Source organism: Loxodonta africana, chromosome 1 (assembly GCF_030014295.1).
Source record: "Loxodonta africana isolate mLoxAfr1 chromosome 1, mLoxAfr1.hap2, whole genome shotgun sequence".
NCBI lineage: Eukaryota > Metazoa > Chordata > Mammalia > Proboscidea > Elephantidae > Loxodonta > Loxodonta africana.
In genome coordinates this window covers 14,628,567-14,648,596 of record NC_087342.1, presented here as the reverse complement: position 1 = coordinate 14,648,596, position 20,030 = coordinate 14,628,567, and the positions used below count along the sequence as shown (strand labels likewise).

The following is a 20,030-nucleotide window of genomic DNA, read 5'->3' as shown; positions in this document are numbered from 1 at the left end:
ATGCCTAGGAAAGGAAAACTCCACCACAAGGAAAGGGATCGTTGTTTTATCATTTTACCTTCTTGGTGTATAAAATATCCCACTAACACTCTTCCTACTCTTCCCCCTTTTGCCCAGGTTTGGACAACACCAACAGGTACGTCAAACCTTTGTGATGATTGTGTTTTCCATCCTGAAATGCCCTGCAAGGGGCAGAGGGGTCATTGTGGAGAAATGCCCTGAATTCTGAGTCACTCTGTAGGGAGGAAGAATTGGCTGTTTGGGTGGCACTCTCTTATTTCGGGTGTTTTGTTTTGTTCTATTGTGATACGCCATACAGGTTCCATATCGGGGATGATGTCAGTACTGAGAGTTTCAAAGACAGGATTAGCCATCTCAGTGTCATCTTTCTCAGTATCCACTCGGTATCTTCACTAGCTAGCCATCATTCCAAAAGGCCCTCCGCTCTGAAAAGGGTGCCTTACACATTTCAGGCCGTAATGCATGCATTCATTCACTCATTCAGCAGATAGTCGTCCGGAGTTTCATTTCCCATGTGTGGGGTTCAGTGCTAGACATTAGGTGTTCGGGGTGAGCGGACAGCCTAGTGTCGAGGCCTTTAAGCAGAGTCGTGTGGGTGTGCACCTAGAAATCATGCTAAAACTACGAGGAAGCACAACAGAGCAGCACTCATTTAGATTAGCATAACTAGGCGATAAAAACTCAGGGGGAGTGTTCCAGAAGGAATGTTGTTATGGTTGTGTGCCTTCCAGTGGATTCTGACTCACAGTGACCGCATGTGACGGAGTAAACCGCCCCATAGGGTTTCCTAGGCTGTAATCTTTATGGGAGCAGATTACCAGGTCTTCTCCCACAGAGCCACTGGGTGGGTTTAAACCGCCAACCTTTCAGTTAGCAACCAAGTGCTTAACCATTGCAACACCAAGGCTCGTTCAAGAGGCCATAGTGAGTGTGAAAGCACCGATATGAGAAGTAGGCACGTGTGAGAACACCTGTGTGGCTGCAGCCTGGTGTGCCACAGAGACAGTGTCTTATGAGGTTCAAGAGGCAGCCCGTAGCAGGCACACATAGGGCCGTCCTTACAGGTGTCTTGAGAAGCTCAATTTTATTTTTAATTTAATGGAGAAGCTGCTGAAGAGTCCCTAAGCCTGGAATGACATAATTCAATTGATGCTTTTCAAAGATTGACTGTAGTCACTGTGCGGAAAATGGATTAGAGAAGGGCAGAGTAGGCAAGGGGAAACCAGTGGGGTGGTTTGAAGTAGGGGGGCACCAGTGGAAGTGAGGAGAAAAGGCGGATTTAAGAACTGTAGATAAACAGGGCTCTGGATTGGGGGAGGAGGGACAGGGAAGTGTCAAGAATGGCTGCCCGTTTTCTGGCTTGGGAAATGGAGAAAACTGCAAAAGAAGGAAAACTGCTCTTACTGTCTTCTAATTTGTGGGCTTTTGTGATCCCTGGAATCTGCTGTGGTGCTAAGTAATGTTTGTGAGTAACCAGGCAGTCATTCTATTCTCCTTCCTACTGCCCTCCCCTCCACTACCACCACCATCAAACAGGTCATTTGTGAGAGGCACACAGGCTGCCAATACAAACATCAGGAGGGAGGTGACCAATGGAATCGCCAAGGGGCCAAAACTGGATAGCCTGGAGACTGCAGCTGGAAGTAAGAACTGCTCCAGTGCCCAGAGAGATGTCTCAGCCACCTGTGTCACCGATAGCCAGCCTCAGCCCCTGAGGGAATCCAAGCTGGAGCCGATTAGGGACTTACCCAGAAAGGCCCTGAGGACTCCCGTCCTTCAGAAGACTTCCAGCACCATCACCCTGCAGGCTGCAAAAGCACAGCCTGAGCAGCAAGCACCAGCCTCGGGGGCCCTCTGTCCCTCCAGAGAAGAGAGGAAGAGGCCAGCCGCGCCTCCTCCAGCCACCCTCCATGCAAGGCAGCCTGACCTCCAAAGCCAAGAAGGTGTGAGCAAGGTTGCTGTCAGGAAAATCGCCATGGAGAGCTGGAGGGATTCAACAGTCCCCAAATTTGAGAGCAAGCCCCAAAGCCAGGAAGTCAGTGAGGACGAAACAGTCAAGTTCAGATGTGAGGGTGAGTAGAGCTATCTAGGGTCACTGGTCCCCAAAATGTAGCCCATTGGTGGTCACTCCCCTCCTTCAGCAAATGGATAGTTCTGAGCCCCCAACATCCCCCCCATCACCTTGGACTAGGCCCCCCAGGAAACTACCGAAACTACCATGCAGAGGTCTTCCCCTCAGAAAGGACTCAGCCTAGTAATGTCCCTTATTCTGGAGAAACGTCAGATAGTGGCCCATTATTCATTGCTGAATCGAGCATCGGCCCTGTGCTCTAATTTCTGCCAGCATCACCAGCACCCTCCTCCAAGAATGGGCAGTACGGGCTCCTCTTCTCTTTCCACCCTTCTTCTAGCTTTGGCTGACCCGAAGACCTGACTTAGTGCTCTCGTATTCCTCCTCCCCAAGGCCCCTGCCTGTGTCTTATGATGTTCACGCTTTTGGAGTGGAGGGTTGAGGGGTAAGAAAGCAGGAGGGCACACTAGACTAGTCTCCCCTCACCATTTCAGGCCCTCCCAGCCCACAAGCACAGTGAGCTCACCAGGGGTCTCATGTCCTTCACCTGGCCCTGTAGTTTCAGGGGTTCCAAAGCCTGAAGTGACCTGGTTCCTGGAAGGTGTCCCTGTGAGGCAACGAGAAGGCATTGTGGAGGTTTATGAAGCTGCTGGATCCCATTACCTGTGCCTGCTGAAAGCCCGCACGAGGGACAGTGGAAACTACAGCTGCACAGCTTCCAATGTCCGAGGCCAGGTGTCCTATAGCTGGGCCCTCCAGGTGAAAAGTGAGTATATGCCTCCAGGTCACCCTGGGTTCTTCTGTAGGGGGATCATTCATGGGGTGCTTCCCACATAGCGGACATTTCAGCTGTGACCACCCCTCATTTCGGAGATACAAGCCTACAAAACATACACCCACCTGCATGCCAAGGTCAAATATGTAGCTCCTGGCTGGTGTTTCTTAATCCGTAGTTCACATTGAGATCGCCTCAAAATAAACATGCCCAGGCCCACTCCCAGCCCAGCGGAGAGCTACCTTTTTTAGGTTCTTCAGCTGTCAGCATAGTGCTGTGACTGACTTTTGTAACCACAAAGAACCAAACGTTCACTAAACACACGGAGTTTAGAGTAACGTGAAATGAAGTGTGTGTTAGTTTCCCATGGCTGCCTAACAAATTACCAGAAAGTAGGAGGCTTAAGACAACAGAAATTTGTTGTCTTACAGTCAGTTCAAGAGACTAGAAGTCTAAACTCAGGGTGCCAGCAGGGCCATGTTCCCTCTGAAGGAGCCTTCCTTGTCTCTTTAGCTTCTGGTAGCCCCAGGCACTCCTTGGCTTGTGCCTCTTTTGTCACATGGCCATCTCTCTGTGTCCGTTCTTGTATCTCTTCTTCTTAAAAGGACATCAGTCATACTGGATTAGAGTCCACCCTACTCCAGCATGACCTCATGTGAACTAATTACATCTCCAGAGACAGGATTTCCAAATAAGATCACATTCACAGGTACTGGAGGTTAGGGCTTGAACATATCTTTTGGGGGGATACAAATCAACCCATAACAATGTGGGATCCTTTATATTTTATGTTTATAACTCTGTTTATAGAAGTAATGTGTGTTTATTGGAGGGAATTTAGGCAAAATACAATCATATGACTCAGAAAATTCTTATTATTTTTTAACAGAATTGGCATTGTACTGTTGTCTATCCTAATTTATTCATGTAACATAAACATTTTTAATATTCTTTGAAAGCATTTAGACATAGGTGTAAGGTCATACCATTGGGGAATGTATTAAACAACACCACAGGAATAGAACCAGCAAATTGTAGACAAATAACATTCACCAAATTTTTTCAACAAATAAATTGCAAGCAAAAGAAGAAAAAGGAAACTTATAGGAAACTTAGATTAAAAGATATGTAAATAACATCAACAATCACACTGTAAGGATCTTGATTAGATCCTGATTAAAACAATTGAAAAAATTATAAGCACATCAGGAAATTTCAAATATGAGTGCAAGTAGTCAGGGTTCACAGGTCTAAGAGCCCGAGCCTCATCATCCAGACCAGGGCTGTGTGTCTGGGCAAGAGACAGACAGGTGGTATCGTGTCTACCAAAGGTTAATGATGTACCCGGAGAGCCTGTTTACTCCTAAGGCTTCCTCATCTGTGAATTTACAACTCTACCTTTGCCTTTATTTCCTGCTTGTAAAATAGTCACTTTAACCTATTCAGATCTTGGGGTAATTTATCTCAGGTTGGCTCCCTATCTTCCTTTGTTTACTATAACAGCTTTATTGAGATATAATTCACATAATATAAAAGTCACCCTTTTAAAGTGTGTACTTCAGTGGTTTTTGGTATATTCATAAAGTTGTGCAACCATCACCACTATGTAATTTTACATTTCCATCACCCCAAAAAGAAACTCCACTTCCATTACAGTCACTTCCTATCCCACCATCACACATCCTCCCCACTCAAACCCTGGCAACCACTAATCTATTTTCTGTCTCTAAGGATTTGCCTATTCTGGACATTTCATATAAATGGAATCATACAATATGTGACCTTTTGTGTTTGGCTTCTTTTACTTAGCATAATGTTTTCAAGGTTCATCCATGTTGTATCAGTACTTCATTCCCTTTTATGGCTGAATAATATTATCGTATGCCATATTTTGTTCATCCATCAGTTGATGGACATTTGGATTGTTTCCACTATTTCAAATTATTTGTGAATAATGTTGCTGTGAACATTCGTGTACAAGTTTTTGTGTGGAGGTATATTTTCGGCTGTCTTAGATAGATATCTAGGAGTGGAATTGCTGGGTTCTATGGTAACTCCATGTTTAATTTTTTGAAGACCTGCCAAAATGTTTTCCAAAGTGACTGTGCCATTTTACATTCACATTATATTTACATTATCCTGTGGATTCAAGTTAATGTCTAGTGTTCTGTCATTTCGGCCTGAAAGACTCCCTTTGACATTTTTTGAAGAGCAGGTCTGCTAGCAAGAAATTGTGTCCATTTTTATCTTGAATATCTTAATGTTTCCTTCATTTTGGAAGGATAGATTTGCTGGAAATAGACTTCTTGGTTGACAGTCTTTTTCATTCAGTGCTTTTAATATGTCATCCCATTGCCTTTGTACTCCATGGCTTATGATGAAATGTCACCTATAAGTCTTATTGGATAATCTCTTGTACGTGATGAGTTGCTTCTCCCTTGTTGCTTTGGAGATTCTCTCTTTGACTTTTGAAAATTTGACTATGACATATCTAGGTGTGGATCTGTTTGAGTTTGTTTTACTTGGAGTTCACTGAGCTTCTTGAATGTGTAGATTAATTATTTTTATCAACTATAGGAAGTTTCAGGTGTTATTTCTTCAAATTTTTTATGCCACTGTCATGGATTGACTTATGTCCCCCCAAAAATATGTGTATCAACTTGGTTAGGCCATGATTCCCAATATTGTGTGGTTGTGCTCCATTTTGTGAATGTAATTTTATGTTGAGAGGATTGTAACACCACCCTTACTGAGGTCACCTCCCTGATCCAAGGCAAAGGGAGTTTCCCTAGGGTGTGGCCTGAACCACCTTTTGTCTCTTAAGAGATAAGAGGAAAGGGAAGCAAGGAGGAGGTTGGGGACCTCATACCATCAAGAAAGCAACACCAGGAGCAGAGCACGTGCTTGGGAAACAGGGTCCCTGCGCCTGAGAAGCTCCTTGACCAGGGGAATATTGAGGACAAGGATGTTCCTGGAGAGCTGATCGAGAGAGAAAGCCTTCCCCTGGAGCCGACGCCCTGAATTTGGCCTTATAACCTACTAGACTGTGAGAAAATAAATTTCTCTTTGTTAAAGCCTTCCACTTGTAGTATTTCCGTTGTGGCAGCGCTAGATGGCTAAGAATTTGATACCGAGTGAGTGGCGTGCTGCTCTATCAGTTACCTAAAATGTGGAAGCAGTTTTGAAACTGTGAATGGATAGAGTTGCAAAAGCAGCAGAGGACCAGCACAGCAGAGAACCTGCAGTCGCAGAGAAGTGGCAACAGCAGAGAACCAGCAGGAGCAGAACCAGGAAACCAGCGCGAGATAACACTGGAGCCAACCCACAGAGTGAGAGAGCTGAGTGCCTGTGCGCAGGAGGCTTCCTGGCAGAGTGGGGTGCCTCTGGGCACTTATTGGTGGAGCTACAGAGCTTTGGAACACTTGCTGCAGCAGGGCAGATGCAGGCGTGAGGCCCAAAGAGCCAAGAGGTCAAGAAACCAGGAAACAAGCTGAAGAGACAACGCAAGAAGCCCAGCTGCCTCAGTCTCAAAAGGTATGGCCATGACCCCTCAGGGGTTTCAAAGGGTGTAGCCACAGCCTCTGATAATTCTAAGGATGGAGTTGCTACTCAGGTGGACTAGGAGAATGGTGCTCCTAAAGCGGAGAGAGCAGAGTTGCTATCCCAGTGGGCCTGGAAGGGCGGAGGTGAAGCCCAGGGCTGAGGGGCCTCCACTCAGAATCCGGAGAGTGTAGCCAATACCTAGTGTCTGGAGGGCAGGGCCATTGTGTAAATTGTCTCAGAGAACAGAGGATTATTTTCAAAGCTTTGAGGGCTAATGTAATGTGTTCTGCTGACTTGCTTCTTGCCTATTATTCCTTCTTTCCCTTCAATTTCTCCCATTTGTAATGGGAATGTCTAGCTTATGCCTGTTCTGCCATTGTACCCTGGGAAGCAGGTAACTTGTATTTTAGATTTCACAGATGAAGAGGAATTTTTGGATTTTGGACTTCGAGTTAAGACTTTTACTATGATATGATGGAGTGAATAGGTTTTGCATTGCAAGGGTGTGATTTTTGGGGGGCCAAAGGGTAGAATGTCATGGATTGAATTATGTCCCCCCAAAAATATGTGTATCAACTTGGTTAGGCCAATATTGTGTGGTTGTCCTCCATTTTGTGATTGTAATTTTATGTTGAGAGGGTTAGGGTGGAATTGTAATAGCACCCTTACTGAGGTCACCTCCCTGATCCAAGGTAAAGGGAGTTTCCCTGGGGTGCGGCCTGCTCCACTTTTTATCTCTCAAGAGATAAAAGGAAAGGGAAGCAAGCAGAGAGTTGGGGACCTCATACCACCAAGAAAGCAGCACCAGGAGCAGAGCACGTGCTTGGTAAACAGGGTCCCTGCGCCTGAGAAGCTCCTTGGCCAGGGGAAGATTGAGGACAAGGATGTTCCTGGAGAGCTGATTGAGAGAGAACGAGAGAGAAAGCCTTCCCCTGGAGCCGACGCCCTGAATTTGGCCTTATAACCTACTAGACTGTGAGAAAATAAATTTCTTTTTGTTAAAGCCATCCACTTGTGGTATTTCTGTTATGGCAGCCCTAGATGACTAAGACAGCTGCTTTCTCTTTTCCTCTCCTTCTGGGATTCACCTTTTACATGTATTGGTACACCTAATGGTGTCCCACATGTCTCTGAGGCACTGTTCATTTTTCCTTCTTTCTCTTCCTCAGACTAGATAATGGCAGTTGGCCTACCTTCAGTTCAACTGATTCTTTCTCATGACTGTTAATCCCTTCTAGTGAATTTTGCATTTTAGTTATTGTACTTTTCAATTCCAGAATTTGGTTCTTTTATATAACTTCTATCTCTTTATTGATGTTCTTTATTTAATGAAACATCATTCTCATACTTTAATTCTTAAGACATTGTCTTCTTTAATTTTTAGATGATACTTATAATAACTGATTTAAAGTCTTTGTCTAAGAAGTGCAATCTCTGAGTTCCTCAGGAACAGTTTCTATTGACTGCTTTTTTCCTACATATGGGTCATATATCTGTGTTTCTTTGCATGTTTTGTAATTCTTTTGTTGAAAACTGTACATTTTAGATAATATAATGTGGCAACTCTGGAAATCAGATTTCTCTCCTCCCCGGGGTTTTTTCATTTTATGTTTTTATTGCTGTTGTTTGTTATTGGTGGTGGTAGATGTTGTTTCTTTGTTTATTTAGTGACTTTTCTGGACTAATTCTGTAAAGTCTATCATTTGCCATATGTGGCCACTGAAGTCTATGCTCAGTTTACTTAGTGGCCACTTAATGAATAGATAGATATTTCCTTAAATGAGTTGACCCAGTAAGTCTCCCAGCCTTTGCAAAAGGTTCTATATGTGTGTTCGGGCACGTCTTCAATGCGCCAGTAGGCAGTTTACAACTCTACCTTAGCGTTTACTTCCTGCTTCTACAGAGCCTCAGGATCAGTCAGAGATTAGAGATTAGGGTCTTCTCAGGCTTTTCCTGGGCATACACACATCCCTGCACATGTGTGTGGCCTTTTAGGTTCCCAAGAATATGTTGAAGATTTTTCAAGACCAATTATGGACATCTGATTTCCCAGTTTTTCCTTTTAAGTTTTGTAGTCAGCCTCTTGTTAGCCCCAACTGGTATTTGGGCAGCTGTGATGTTAAACAATTGCCACTGATTGTTTTTGACAAACACCCTAGAGATAGAGCTATTCACATCGAGCAAGCTCTGAGTTAGGTCAAATAAAGGCAACTCTGAGAAGAGAGCTGTTCAGGGAACTGCCAGGCAGGTGAAAAAGTGAAAGTCCTTTGTGGGTGGGGCTTTTGAGGAGCTTCAAACCCATTATGCCTTGGGTGTACCCTGTGGCTGCTAGGCTGCTGGTTTTCACAGCTACCATAGTTGCAAGGCTGTTGGTTTTCAAGGTAACCACAGAGCTGGGGCATGGGGAGGGGCAGCAGGAATGGGAATCAAGCTAGCGAAAACACCACAAAGCTAGCTGTTCTTACTGAGATTCAGCTGTTTTTCTTGAATGAATGCTCCTCGGAATGTTGCAAGCCTTTGGTTAATTTCCAGAGTTTTTAAAAAGTTAATTTTGACTGTTTTTTTCTAGTGTTTTCATTGCTTTTACGGAAGAGCAGAGTTTTGGCAGTCCTTATTCTGCGGTTCCAGAAATGCTTCTTACCTCCCTGTCTCCTTGAAGACACTATCTATTTTAAACCTTCTCTAACCTCAAAACAAAAACAAAACCCAGTTCACTCTCAGAAGATGACTTTCCCAAGATGCATCTGATGCAAGTTCTCGTGGCCTCCCCTGCAGCCCCCTCTTTGTCTTACTTCTGTCACTGCAGAAAAGCAGTTAGATACCCTTGTAATACTTCTCTTTCTATCCCTTCCCATATCCTCTAAAATCTTACCTAATCATAATTTACTCTCCTACTGATTTCTTCAACCTATCCCCACCCCTAATCTAGAGATTCCTGCCTTCTCCCTACAAGTACATTCTGGTCTTACCCGTGCTAAAAAAGGATAGAAATGTTCCTTCTGCTTGACCGTCCCTCAAGCTGCCACCTTATCTCTCCATTCCTTTTCACCTCGAACTTGCCGTAGGTATAGGCTGAGTGCACAGTCCCGGACTTATGATGGTGTTTCATTCCGACAATTCCATCGTAAGTCAGTTCTGACGTAAGTCAAACCCCCTTGTTTTTCTTTAGTTTTCATTATTGCCTTTTATTATTGGTATGTCTATAAATCCAATCTTTATTTGTCTTTGAGGGTTGGAAACATTACACATAAACTTACAGATATATTTTAATACATGCATACATAAAAAAAATACACATGCCCATAAAAAAAAGGACAACATCGACTTTTTCTGAGTTGCGGTAATAACTCCACTTGTGGAAGATTCTGGACCGTCTGTATTATCCCTGGAATAGGGAATGGTTTTTCTAGTCAGGAAATTAGTAAGAGTTGTCTGTGTGTTCTTTTTATGCACTACAACATTGTATGTAGTACATATCACTAATGATAAGATGTACAAAAAGAAAAAAAGTCTGTCATAAGCACGATTTATCGTAACTTGAATATGTCATAAGACGGGGACTACCTGTAATAGCTAATACTCATTGAGTATGTACTATGTACCAGGATTTGTGCTAAATGTTTTTCCTGCATTACTTCATTTGATTCTCCCACCAATATCATGAATTAATTAGAGCTATACCCTGTAATGATTAATCAGTGTGATTCTACTCAATTCTGACACCGACTGCCCATGCAGTCCTTCTTCCCCCGACCCTGACCACCTGGATCTAGGTCAGGCTTCACAAGTTAAAGGGCACAGTCCACCAGCCTGCCAAGTCAGCCCAAAACTTTAGACACTAACTGTAAGCTTGGAAGCCCTGATACCCTCACTTCTGACCTGCTGGCTATAAATTTGGGAGTTTCCTCCACCCCTTCAGGAAGTCTGCTATAAGCTTGGGGGTCCCCAGGCTCCCTTCACTTCAGACCTGCTGGCTCCCACTACCCTCTCAGGTTCGATAATTCACTAGAATGACTCAGAGAACTCAGGAAAATGTTGCACTTATTATGATTGCAGTTTTATTACAGTAAAACCTATGCAAGCTGGAAGCTATGTAAGACGGAAGTCTGTCAGAGAAGGGAAACTCAAATATTCTCCACTGATAGATAGCAATAGAAAAATGGTAAGATTTCACCCTGTCAAAGGCAGAAAACATGCAAGACCTGGTAAAACAAGGCAGCCCTGTTGAATTCTGGCTCTCACAGGTTTCACTATATAACAAAAGGATATAAATGAAGAGACACATGGGGGAAGGTCTCAGAGAGGTCCCCAGCATGGCGCTTCCATGTCCCAAAGGATCTGCTACGCTCCCACATGCACAATTATCACTAGCCAGGAAGCCCATGGAACTTCTGCGTCCAGAGCCTTCTTGGGACCTCGTTACATAGTCATGGTTGATTGAATCCTGTCTCCTCTCCTGAGGTCAGCTGATATTGCAGGGTGGGTCTTTCTGGCCTGGCCAGCCTACACACAAGGGTCATTGTATTAGCATAAACCCTCAGGTGTAGTCTGGAGGCCTCATCAAAGACACTTCAATCACTCGACAAATTCCAGAGTTTTAGCAGTATCCCTCAGGAACCAAGTAAAAAGAGCAAATTTTTTGGATAAAATTAAATCCTTTACCACACACACCCATTTTCCAGATGAAAATACTGAGTAGGTGTACGGTTAAGTGACTTGTCCAAATCACAAGCCTAGCAAAAGATACTGGATTTGTTTCATTTGACCTAACACTAAAGCCTACATTCTTTTCAATGGCGTCCAAAGATGTTGCTCTAATGCAGGGTTGGATGCTGGCCGGAGGGAAAGGGTGGGGATAGTGCCTCCCCACACCTCTCTGGATAACCCATTCCTCAGTGCCAGGCCTATTTGCCATCATTCCATCTTGTAGTTGCTCTCCCACTGTGACTCTCCCCTTAAGGGAACTCAGCTCTAGAGCAGAAAATGTGGACATAGAGTCAGAGAGCTGGTTGTAAAGCCCAGCTTCACCCTTGAGCCTGACTATGGGAAATTATTAACTTTACGTGTAAAACAAGCTAAAGGTGATCTAAAGATAACAATTTCATGGCATTGTCACAGTCAAGTCTTGACCTTGGGCCCTTGCAATATAATATGGCCTTTCCCATTACCACTGTGTTGGATAGCTTCTTTTGAAAAGCTATGACAATATGATATACACCTACTCCTCACTGTCTTATTGACTGCCTTGTTTTACGACATTTCATATTTATGACAATATTAAAAAATCTACTATTGGACTACTTTGTGCATTAACGATATATGTCTGGCAGTAACGAACGCCCAGGTTGTAATGGTTAAGGTTATATGTAGACTTGGCTGGGCCATGATTCTGAGTGGCTTGGCAGTTATAGAGTGACGTAATTTGGCTGTCATGTAATGATGTTAGTCATCTTCCATTTTGTGATCTGATGTGCTCATCCTCCATTTTTGCATAACACCAATTTTCATGTAATGACCTGGACTTTGGAACCTAACCATGTCGATAAGTGAAGAGTGTGTGTATCTTCTAATCACCAAATCCAGTTCTCTTTTCTCGGATAACAGCCACCTTGGCATTTCTGCAGCATATTCTGGTTGTTGTAGAAGTGATTATCTATCCCTAGAAGGCTTTTTGAAAGTCCAGTTCAGTGGTTCACAAGTAAAATGTGCACCGGAATCACGAGGAGGGAACTTGTTAAATGCATATTCCCAGGACTCCAGCGGTTCTGAACCAGTGGCTTAGGCTAGGCCTCAAACCACATTTGAAAAACTATAACGCATGTTAGTCTTGTCATTTAATTCAGCCCTAGAATGGAAAAAAAACAATTATAATAATCTAAAATTAAAATGTCTTCACTAGTGGGCATGTTTGTACATGTAAAAATGTATTCAAAAGACTGTAATCATCGATAAGACACATTAAAGAAGATACCAAAAAACACCAACCCATTGCCATTGAGTTGATTCCAACTCGTAGTGACCCTGTAGGACAGAGTAGAACTGCCTCCGGGTTTCCAAGGCTGTAACTTTTACGGAAGCAGACTGCCACGTCTTTCTCCCGTGGAGTGACTGGTGGATTCGAACCGTCAACCTTTCAGTTAGTAGCTGAGCACTTAACCATCACACCACCAGGGCTCCTTGTAAAAGAAGATAAGAGACATTAAAAAGTAGAGTAGGACCAAGAAAGACAGGAAGAGAGAGCTCTCAGGACACTCCAGGATAGTTCAAGTTAAGATGAGATTGGAGGTCCTGGAGTCACAGAGAAGAGAAAGCAGGCCCAGATTCCAATCCCTCCTAGATGTAGGCTGTTTTGTGATTGTGAGAAAGTCCCTGCCAGTCACTAGGCCTCAGGTTCCTGGTCTATACACTGGTAGTGCTGCCTGCTTCCCAAGTGTGAAGATAGATCCAGGCAAGGACAGGCCGCCAAGGAAGTGCTGGGCTCCCAGGGCACTGGGGGATCTGTGTGTAAGGCTCGGAGTGACTGTGGTCAGTCCCCAGAGTGGCCAAGCTGGAGGGCTGACACGGCCTGTGTGCTCTTTGCCCTCGCAGAGTTGGCCATGGCGGGAGTGGCCCCCTCCTTCTCCAGTGTCCTGAAGGACTGCTCCGTCATCGAAGGCCAGGACTTTGTGCTGCAGTGCTCTGTGCAGGGAACCCCGGAGCCCCAAATCACTTGGCTGCTCAATGGTGAGTTCCCCCTGCCCCAGACTCCTGCTCCAGCACCCCGCTTTTGCCATCTCTGCATTGCCATCTCTGCACCTGGCTCCCCCACTTATCAGTCTGAACTGTTTTTGCCTCAGTCATCCCAGTGGCGTAAGAAGGCAGCACGGGGTTCAGAGTCTGGGAGTTGGAGTCCGCTGCTGACTGGCTGTGGGCCACTGGTTATGGTTCTACTCCTGTCTGAGTCTTGAGTTCTCCATCTGTAAAATGGCCATAATGCCATCTACCTTGCTGAGTGGTAATTATGGAAATTAAATTAGATCATTTCTATAAAGTGCTTAATGAGCTGCCTGGCACGTAGGTACACGAGCAATTTCATTCCTTTTCCTGTGGCCAGACTCATAGTAGGCCCTCAGTAAATATTTGTAGCCTTCAGCAAATGGACAAATAAACTAACAAACTATTTACGTTGTTTGAGAGGCCTTGCCTTTTACTTAGTGGGGGGTGGTTTGGGGATTCATAGACCAATAATTATTTCAATGTTATAGTCCTACAGAGGCGTACCAACCTTTCTTTTTCTTTTTTTGCCAAGTAAGGACCTTTAAAAAAAAAAATTACCAAATATTATCACCCGTCCCTTTTTAAAAGGGATTTTTTAATGCCAAGAGCTCTAATTTTAGAAGTGAGAACAGCCCATTAAATTGACGAAGTTGAGCAGGGCGTGCTTCACAGGAGAATGAGAAAGCACCTGCCCAGAGTCAGGGGAGACGTGGGCACTGGTCCTCCTCTCCCACCGAGTGGTTGTGTGACCTTGGACAACCCACTTCTCTGGATGTCGGCTTCTTTATCGGTGAGGAGGCTCGGCCAGCTCTCACGTCTGCTGGAACACTTTTCTAAGGGAGAAGCAGTGCCCATCACAGCACATCGTTCCCCCTGTTGCTGCATCATTGACGTGTGAACCTTCCTCCTTGGTTATGGTTTGCTCAGGCTTTGCCAGAAATTACCTTTAGTCAGTGAGAGGAGGTGCCATGTCATCTTCCAACATGTGGTCTTCTTGAGTAGGTAAGTGAGAAGGGAGATTTCCCTTCCCTCCCACCCACACCTAAGGACAGAGTTCCTGTCAGGCTCTGTGCACTGACTGCAAGGAGGCAGCTACCTGGTGGCTGGGCAGAGCAAGGAGGTTAAGGGCTCACAATGGATCTGGGTAAGATGGATTCATTTCTGTCTGGCTGAGAGTCTAGACCAGGGGTGTCTTTGTTACCTAGTGCTGCTATAACAGAAATATCACACGTGGGTGGCTTTAACAAACAGATTTATTCTCTCACAGTCTAGGAGGCTGGAAGTCCCAAGTTTAGGGCACCAGCTCCAAGGGAAGCCTTTCTCTCTCTCTCGGTTTTGTGGGGAGGTTCTTTTCATCAATCTTCCCTGGTCTAAGAGCTTCTCAGCGCCGGAGCCCTGGGTCCAAAGGACATGCTCTGCTCCCAGCACTTCTTCCTTGATTGCATGAGGTCACTGTCCTCTCTGCTCAATTCTTTCTTTTATATCTCAAAAGAGATTGACTCAAGATACAACCTAATCCTATAAATTGAGTCCTGCCTCATTAACATCATAGAGGTTAGGATTTACAAAACATAGGATAATCACGTAAGATCACAAAATGGTGGACAACCACACATTACAGGGAACCATGACCTAGCCAATTTGATACACATTTTGGGGGAATACAATTCAATCCATAACAAGGAGCCAGCCTTTTCTGTAAAAGGCTAGATGGTAAATATTTTCAACTTTGTAGGCCATACAGTCTCTGCAAAAGCAGCTGTAGATAATATGTAAACAAACGACCATGGCTGTGGTGCAATAAAACTTCATTTATGGGCTCTGAAATTTGAATTTCATATGATTTTCACACATCATGTAATATTCTTCTTTTGATTTTTTCAGTCATTTAAAAACATAAAGCTGGCTCTTAGATTACAGGCCATACAAAAACATGTGTGGATCACATTTTGCCCACAAGCCATAGTTTGCTGACCCCTGGCCTAAAAACCATTCAGAACTTGAAAAGCAGCCTCACCTCATTCTTGATGAACCTTGGCATTTCCACATCCTTGCCACTAGAGGGCGCCCATGCTCAAGTTGGGTTTCCCTGGCTGCTGACTCTGGTACTAAGCAGACTTGAAGCTGGGGACCTTCAGTTTCTCCCAGTCCTGATGTACCCGGAGCCAACAACTCCTTTCTGGGACCACTGTTCCATCCCATGTTTGGAGGGCCAAAATGAGTTATGCTCCAGGAAAAGGAGAGTTCTCAAAACGCTCGTCAGTGCATGTTTGGACAGTAGAGGCACTTTAAAGGCAGTCGTGGAATGTTCTGGAATTCTCCATGAAGGGGGGGTTTGGGGTATAAAATAAAAACAGAGAGCAGTGTTTAACTAACAGCAGCAGGACCCTGGTCCCTGCCTTTGCTAGCCCCACTCCCACTTTTATGAAGTGTAGAAGGTTTGGGCAGAAGCTCTCCACTGGCCCGATGGCATGTTGGATGGTCCCTTTGCCAAACAGCCAGGGAGACGTTAAGAGTCGCTGTGTGCAGAAGAAAACACTGCCTACAGGGAGAGAACTTCTGTACTCTCTCCCACCCTCGCCGCCCACCCCCACTTTTATGAAGTGCCAACTGACAGCTGCTTCCTATAGAGCAAGCAGACACATTCCTGCTGTAAGGCCAGATTCCCCAGTAAGGAGACTTTTTCTTTTCCTTCCTGGAAATGAAAGCTTATATCCTAGAATGGCAAAGTCTCAGAAACAACATACGGCATTAAGGAAGCCATTGAAGTTCATTGTGTGTACTCCTGTCTCCCGGCAGGACTTTATGTGACCTGAATATAAAGCCCTCTCCTAGAAGGGACTCTGGGAAGAAGGGGCCAGAGTCATTTTTACTTCCCTATGCTTATCGTGCCTTTGAACCCTAAAATGCACCGGACCACGCAGAAGAAAGGCACCTAACTGCAACATTAGGTTGTGGACACAGACATGCTTTCTGATACGTATCTGCAGTGGGAATGGAATGTCGTTTCTGGAGACATCTAAAGGAGCAGGAGTCTCGCATGCAGTCTGGGCAAGGTCTGTTCTGCCTGAGGTTGGACTGTGGACCAGCTGTTCCTGTAGGATTCTTTCCAGGCTCCGAATTCTATGAAGAGCATGTGAGTTAGAGGACTATTTAAGACAGAATGCCCAGAACAGTGTCCTTTTCCCTCCTCAGTTCTAAAGTCCCCCAGAATCCCTTCCCCTGCATCCTTCCAGCCCCAGTCAGGCTCCTCTGCCCCACATAGTAATTGCTCCCTTTTCTTTACAGCGCCAGCGCCTGCCTTTCTACACCAACAAGCCTGTCTAACTGCCGGGGTGGGCCCTCAGTAGTTGTGAGCAGGCAAGACCATCGTCAGCCTCAGCAGAGCTGGCAGTGGCACTCCTGTCCCCACTGTGGTGCTCCTGGGTCTGAGCCTCCTGTGCTTTCCCCTACAGAACAGCCCATCCAGTATGCTCACTCCAGCTGCGAGGCCGGCAGGGCTGAGCTCCACGTCCAGGATGCCCTTCCGGAGGACCATGGTACCTACACCTGTCTAGCGGAGAACACCTTGGGGCAGGCGTCCTGCAGCGCCCGGGTCACCGTCCATGGTAGGAGCCTCAGGGCACCTTGCTAGAAGCACCTTTCCTGTAGACACATCCACTGTGGAGGAGATGGCCTCCAGGAGTTCACAGTGACAATCTGCCAGAGGACACAGACATGCAAAGGCCAATCCCCCCTCCAACCACCCCACCCCACAGGGCTGTGGGAAGATGCAGGGGAAAGAGACAAGGGCCCCCTCAGCTCAAGAAGCTCCCGGTGTAGTAGGAAGACAAACAGAACACACTGAAAGAGGACTCAGGAGGAGAACTCATATCTGTATTAGGCCTCACGAGTCTCGTGAATGGCCCCTTAAGGGCTGGGGACACTGGGTAACAGAGTGTGGGTGTTAAAGCTTCTGAGGGTCACAGCTCACCCTCCTCCTCCTTCTGTCTGCCTACTCTGGGCTTGTTTTTGTCCACCACCTGACTGGTGTCCCAGTAATCTTATTATCTTGGTCATCTTTTGATCAGCTCCAAGCACTTAGTCCTAGGAAATGCCAGTGGAGCCACGGTATTTAAGACAGATCTCCCTGGGCTGTGGTAATGGTGGGCATGGTGACAGTTCCCAGAGAAGTGCTGCTTGGGCCCAGGACTTTCAGGTAAGGTTGATTTCCTACCTCACCCTGTCCTGGGCCCCCAGTTGCTGTGCATGGCTGGGTCCCCTGGGTGCTTGGACTGGGAGGGGTGTGTTCTGTTTTGCCCATCAGACTAGCAGGAGACTGTGTCTCCTCTGTTTCCCAGGCTCAGGCCTCTGGGGAGAGTCCCCTGTGGTGAGAGCAGCCACCTTCTGGGAGGCTGCAGGAGATGGTTTCACTGAGAAGAAAAAGAAAAAAGACATTTGCTGGTCATGGTGTTAAATATGTTCACCTCACCTGTACTATCTTGTTTAGACCTCAACTGGGGGGAGGGAATGTCCCCGTCTTATACAGAACAGCCCAGGGGGATCTCAAGAAACGAATGTAACCCTTAGTTTATAAAGAAAATGTTCTACATCCTGCTTTGGTGAGGAGTGTCTGGGGTCTTAAAAGTTTGTGCATGGCCAGCTAAGATACTCCACTGGTCCCACCCCGTCAGGAGCAAGGGAATATAAAGAAAACCAAAGACACAAGGGAAAGATTAGCCCAAAAGACTAACGGGCCACAACTACCACAGCTTCTACCAGATTAAGTCCAGCACAATTAGATGGTGCCTAGCTACCCCACCAACTGCTCTGACAGGAATCACAATAGAGGGTCCCAGACAGAGCTGGAGAAAAATGAAGAACAAAATTCTAACTCACAAAAAAGACCAGACTTACTGGCCTGACAGAGACTGGAGAAACCCCAAGAATATGGCCCCCGGACACCGTTTTAGCTCAGTAATGAAGTCACTCCTGAGGTTCACCATTTCAGCCAAAGATTAGAAAGGCCCATGAAATAAAACAAGACTAAAGGGGCACACCAGCCCAGGGCAAGGACTAGAAGGCAGGAGGGGACAGGAAAACTGGTAATAGGGAACCAAAGTTCGAGAAGGGAGAGTGTTGACATGTCGTGGGGTTGGTGACCAATGTCACAAAACAATGTGTGTATTAATTGTTTAATGAGAAGCTAGTTCTGTAAACCTTCATCTAGAGTACAATAATAAAAGAAATTAAGGTAACTCACTTAAGCACAACAAGCTAGTAAGGAAGCTGGCCTTTGGACCCATATCCTTGTGGCTTTGAAGCCCCTGCTTATCCCTGTGCCCTGCCCTTTTTCCTGCTTGCCCATCCTCTGGCCCAACCGGGGAGGCTGACTACCTGGGCTGGGCAGTGCCAATCCCTGAGAGATAAAGAACTGGCACCGATGGAGAATGTGGCCAACACTGGCTCCGTGAGGTGCTCTGGTGGGAGTGGGCACACTCCCTGGACTTTCCGACTTCTCTGACGTGCCTCGGCTTCCCTGAAGTGTGTTGTCAATGAACTGGTCTACCCGGCCTTCCAGGAAGCCCTCCACATGGGTCAGAGCCTGGTTCTGGTCCGGGGACTTTGTCAGCCAGCATTCTGGCTGACGCATTTAGCCCACTTATCCTCAAAGTTCTAATTCCGTGGCTCATTGAGGGGCCCTGGGAAATGGTGGTGTTAAGACTAAAAGGAAAAGAGAACAGATTTGAATGGCATCTCCAGGATCAGGGGAGCAGCTCTCAGCTCTCCCCATCACCTTCCCAGAAGGGGGTCCTTCTTGGTGACCAGTGTGGCCCACCCCAATGTCCAGTGCTGGGCAGAGAGTCAAAATGGTGTACTGGACCACAGAGCTCAGCTTCCTTTTCTGAGCTGCCCCCTCCTAATTTAGCCGATGGCCCAGCTAATCCAGGGCCTGTCCCCAGTTGCATGAGTTTAGATTGGATTAGAGAGACAAGCTAAGCAATAGTCCCATCAGAGGTGGGGGTCCCCGGAAGAAGGATTAAGAAGTTTAGGGGGCCATTCTTCTTGCCCCTGGGACCAGGGGTTGGGGTCACCCACGCAAGCATGTTTGAAAGCAGAAACCCAGAGGACCCGGGCAAGAACTCAGCCAGGGCTGTTTGGATTTGCTATAGAGCAGCCCTGCCTGAGTGAGAACCCCCTCCCAGTGTGGGGGATTTACTGGCCTGTGAAGGCTAAACAGAGGCTCAGATACCATAAATGGTGAACGCGAATGAGAGATACAGCCACGCACTCAGGCCAGGCAGCGTTTGGGCTGTTCCCGCCCAGGATTGAGGCAGGCAGCCTGGCACAGTGACACCTCTGGCATCATGCCCCTCGGCACTCAGGAGGCTCAAGTTCGTTTCCTCAGCTGTGGGGTTTTTCTTACTTTATTGGCAGTTCCTTTGGCTCCGGGTCCTCCAGGGGCAGCTATACGGGTGGGGAGGTGATTGCCGCAATGGAAATTTGTCCCCTTCTGTACCAGCCCGCTGTTCCTCCCTCTCCGTGGCTGCCCAGGCCTTTCTCTTCCCTCATGATCTCTGGGGCACAGTGGGGAGCAGGGCTTGTGCAGCCAGATGGCCCGGCCTGGGCGCGGACGCTGCCGCCACCACTTACTAACCCTGCAGCCTGGGCTGCTATTTAACTCTCCCTCTTCTGTGAAATGGGGACACTGATGGTCACCGCACAGGACTGTGAGGCGTAAATGAATCCATACACGTAATACCCCGAGAAGAGAGGAAGTGCTCAGTGAGTGTTATGGTTGTCTAGCGGAACCCAGACCTCTAAATGAGATGAAATAGTTAAAAATACCGAGACTCAGGAGCAGTTTTACCGAAGGATCAACCT

At 46.3% G+C, this 20,030-nt stretch overlaps 1 protein-coding gene across 2 annotated transcripts in view; it reads left to right on the top strand.

The window, feature by feature from the left end:
* Positions 1 to 20,030, top strand: part of MYLK (myosin light chain kinase) — a 163,867-nt gene that overhangs the window by 17,892 nt on the left and 125,945 nt on the right. For both annotated transcript variants that reach the window (XM_010592906.3, XM_023551699.2), the window contains exons 5-9: positions 118 to 136; positions 1,558 to 2,093; positions 2,652 to 2,858; positions 12,999 to 13,133; positions 16,622 to 16,774. In XM_010592906.3, the coding sequence (XP_010591208.3) occupies positions 118 to 136; positions 1,558 to 2,093; positions 2,652 to 2,858; positions 12,999 to 13,133; positions 16,622 to 16,774 (1,050 nt within the window). The remainder of the gene's footprint in view (positions 1 to 117; positions 137 to 1,557; positions 2,094 to 2,651; positions 2,859 to 12,998; positions 13,134 to 16,621; positions 16,775 to 20,030) is intronic.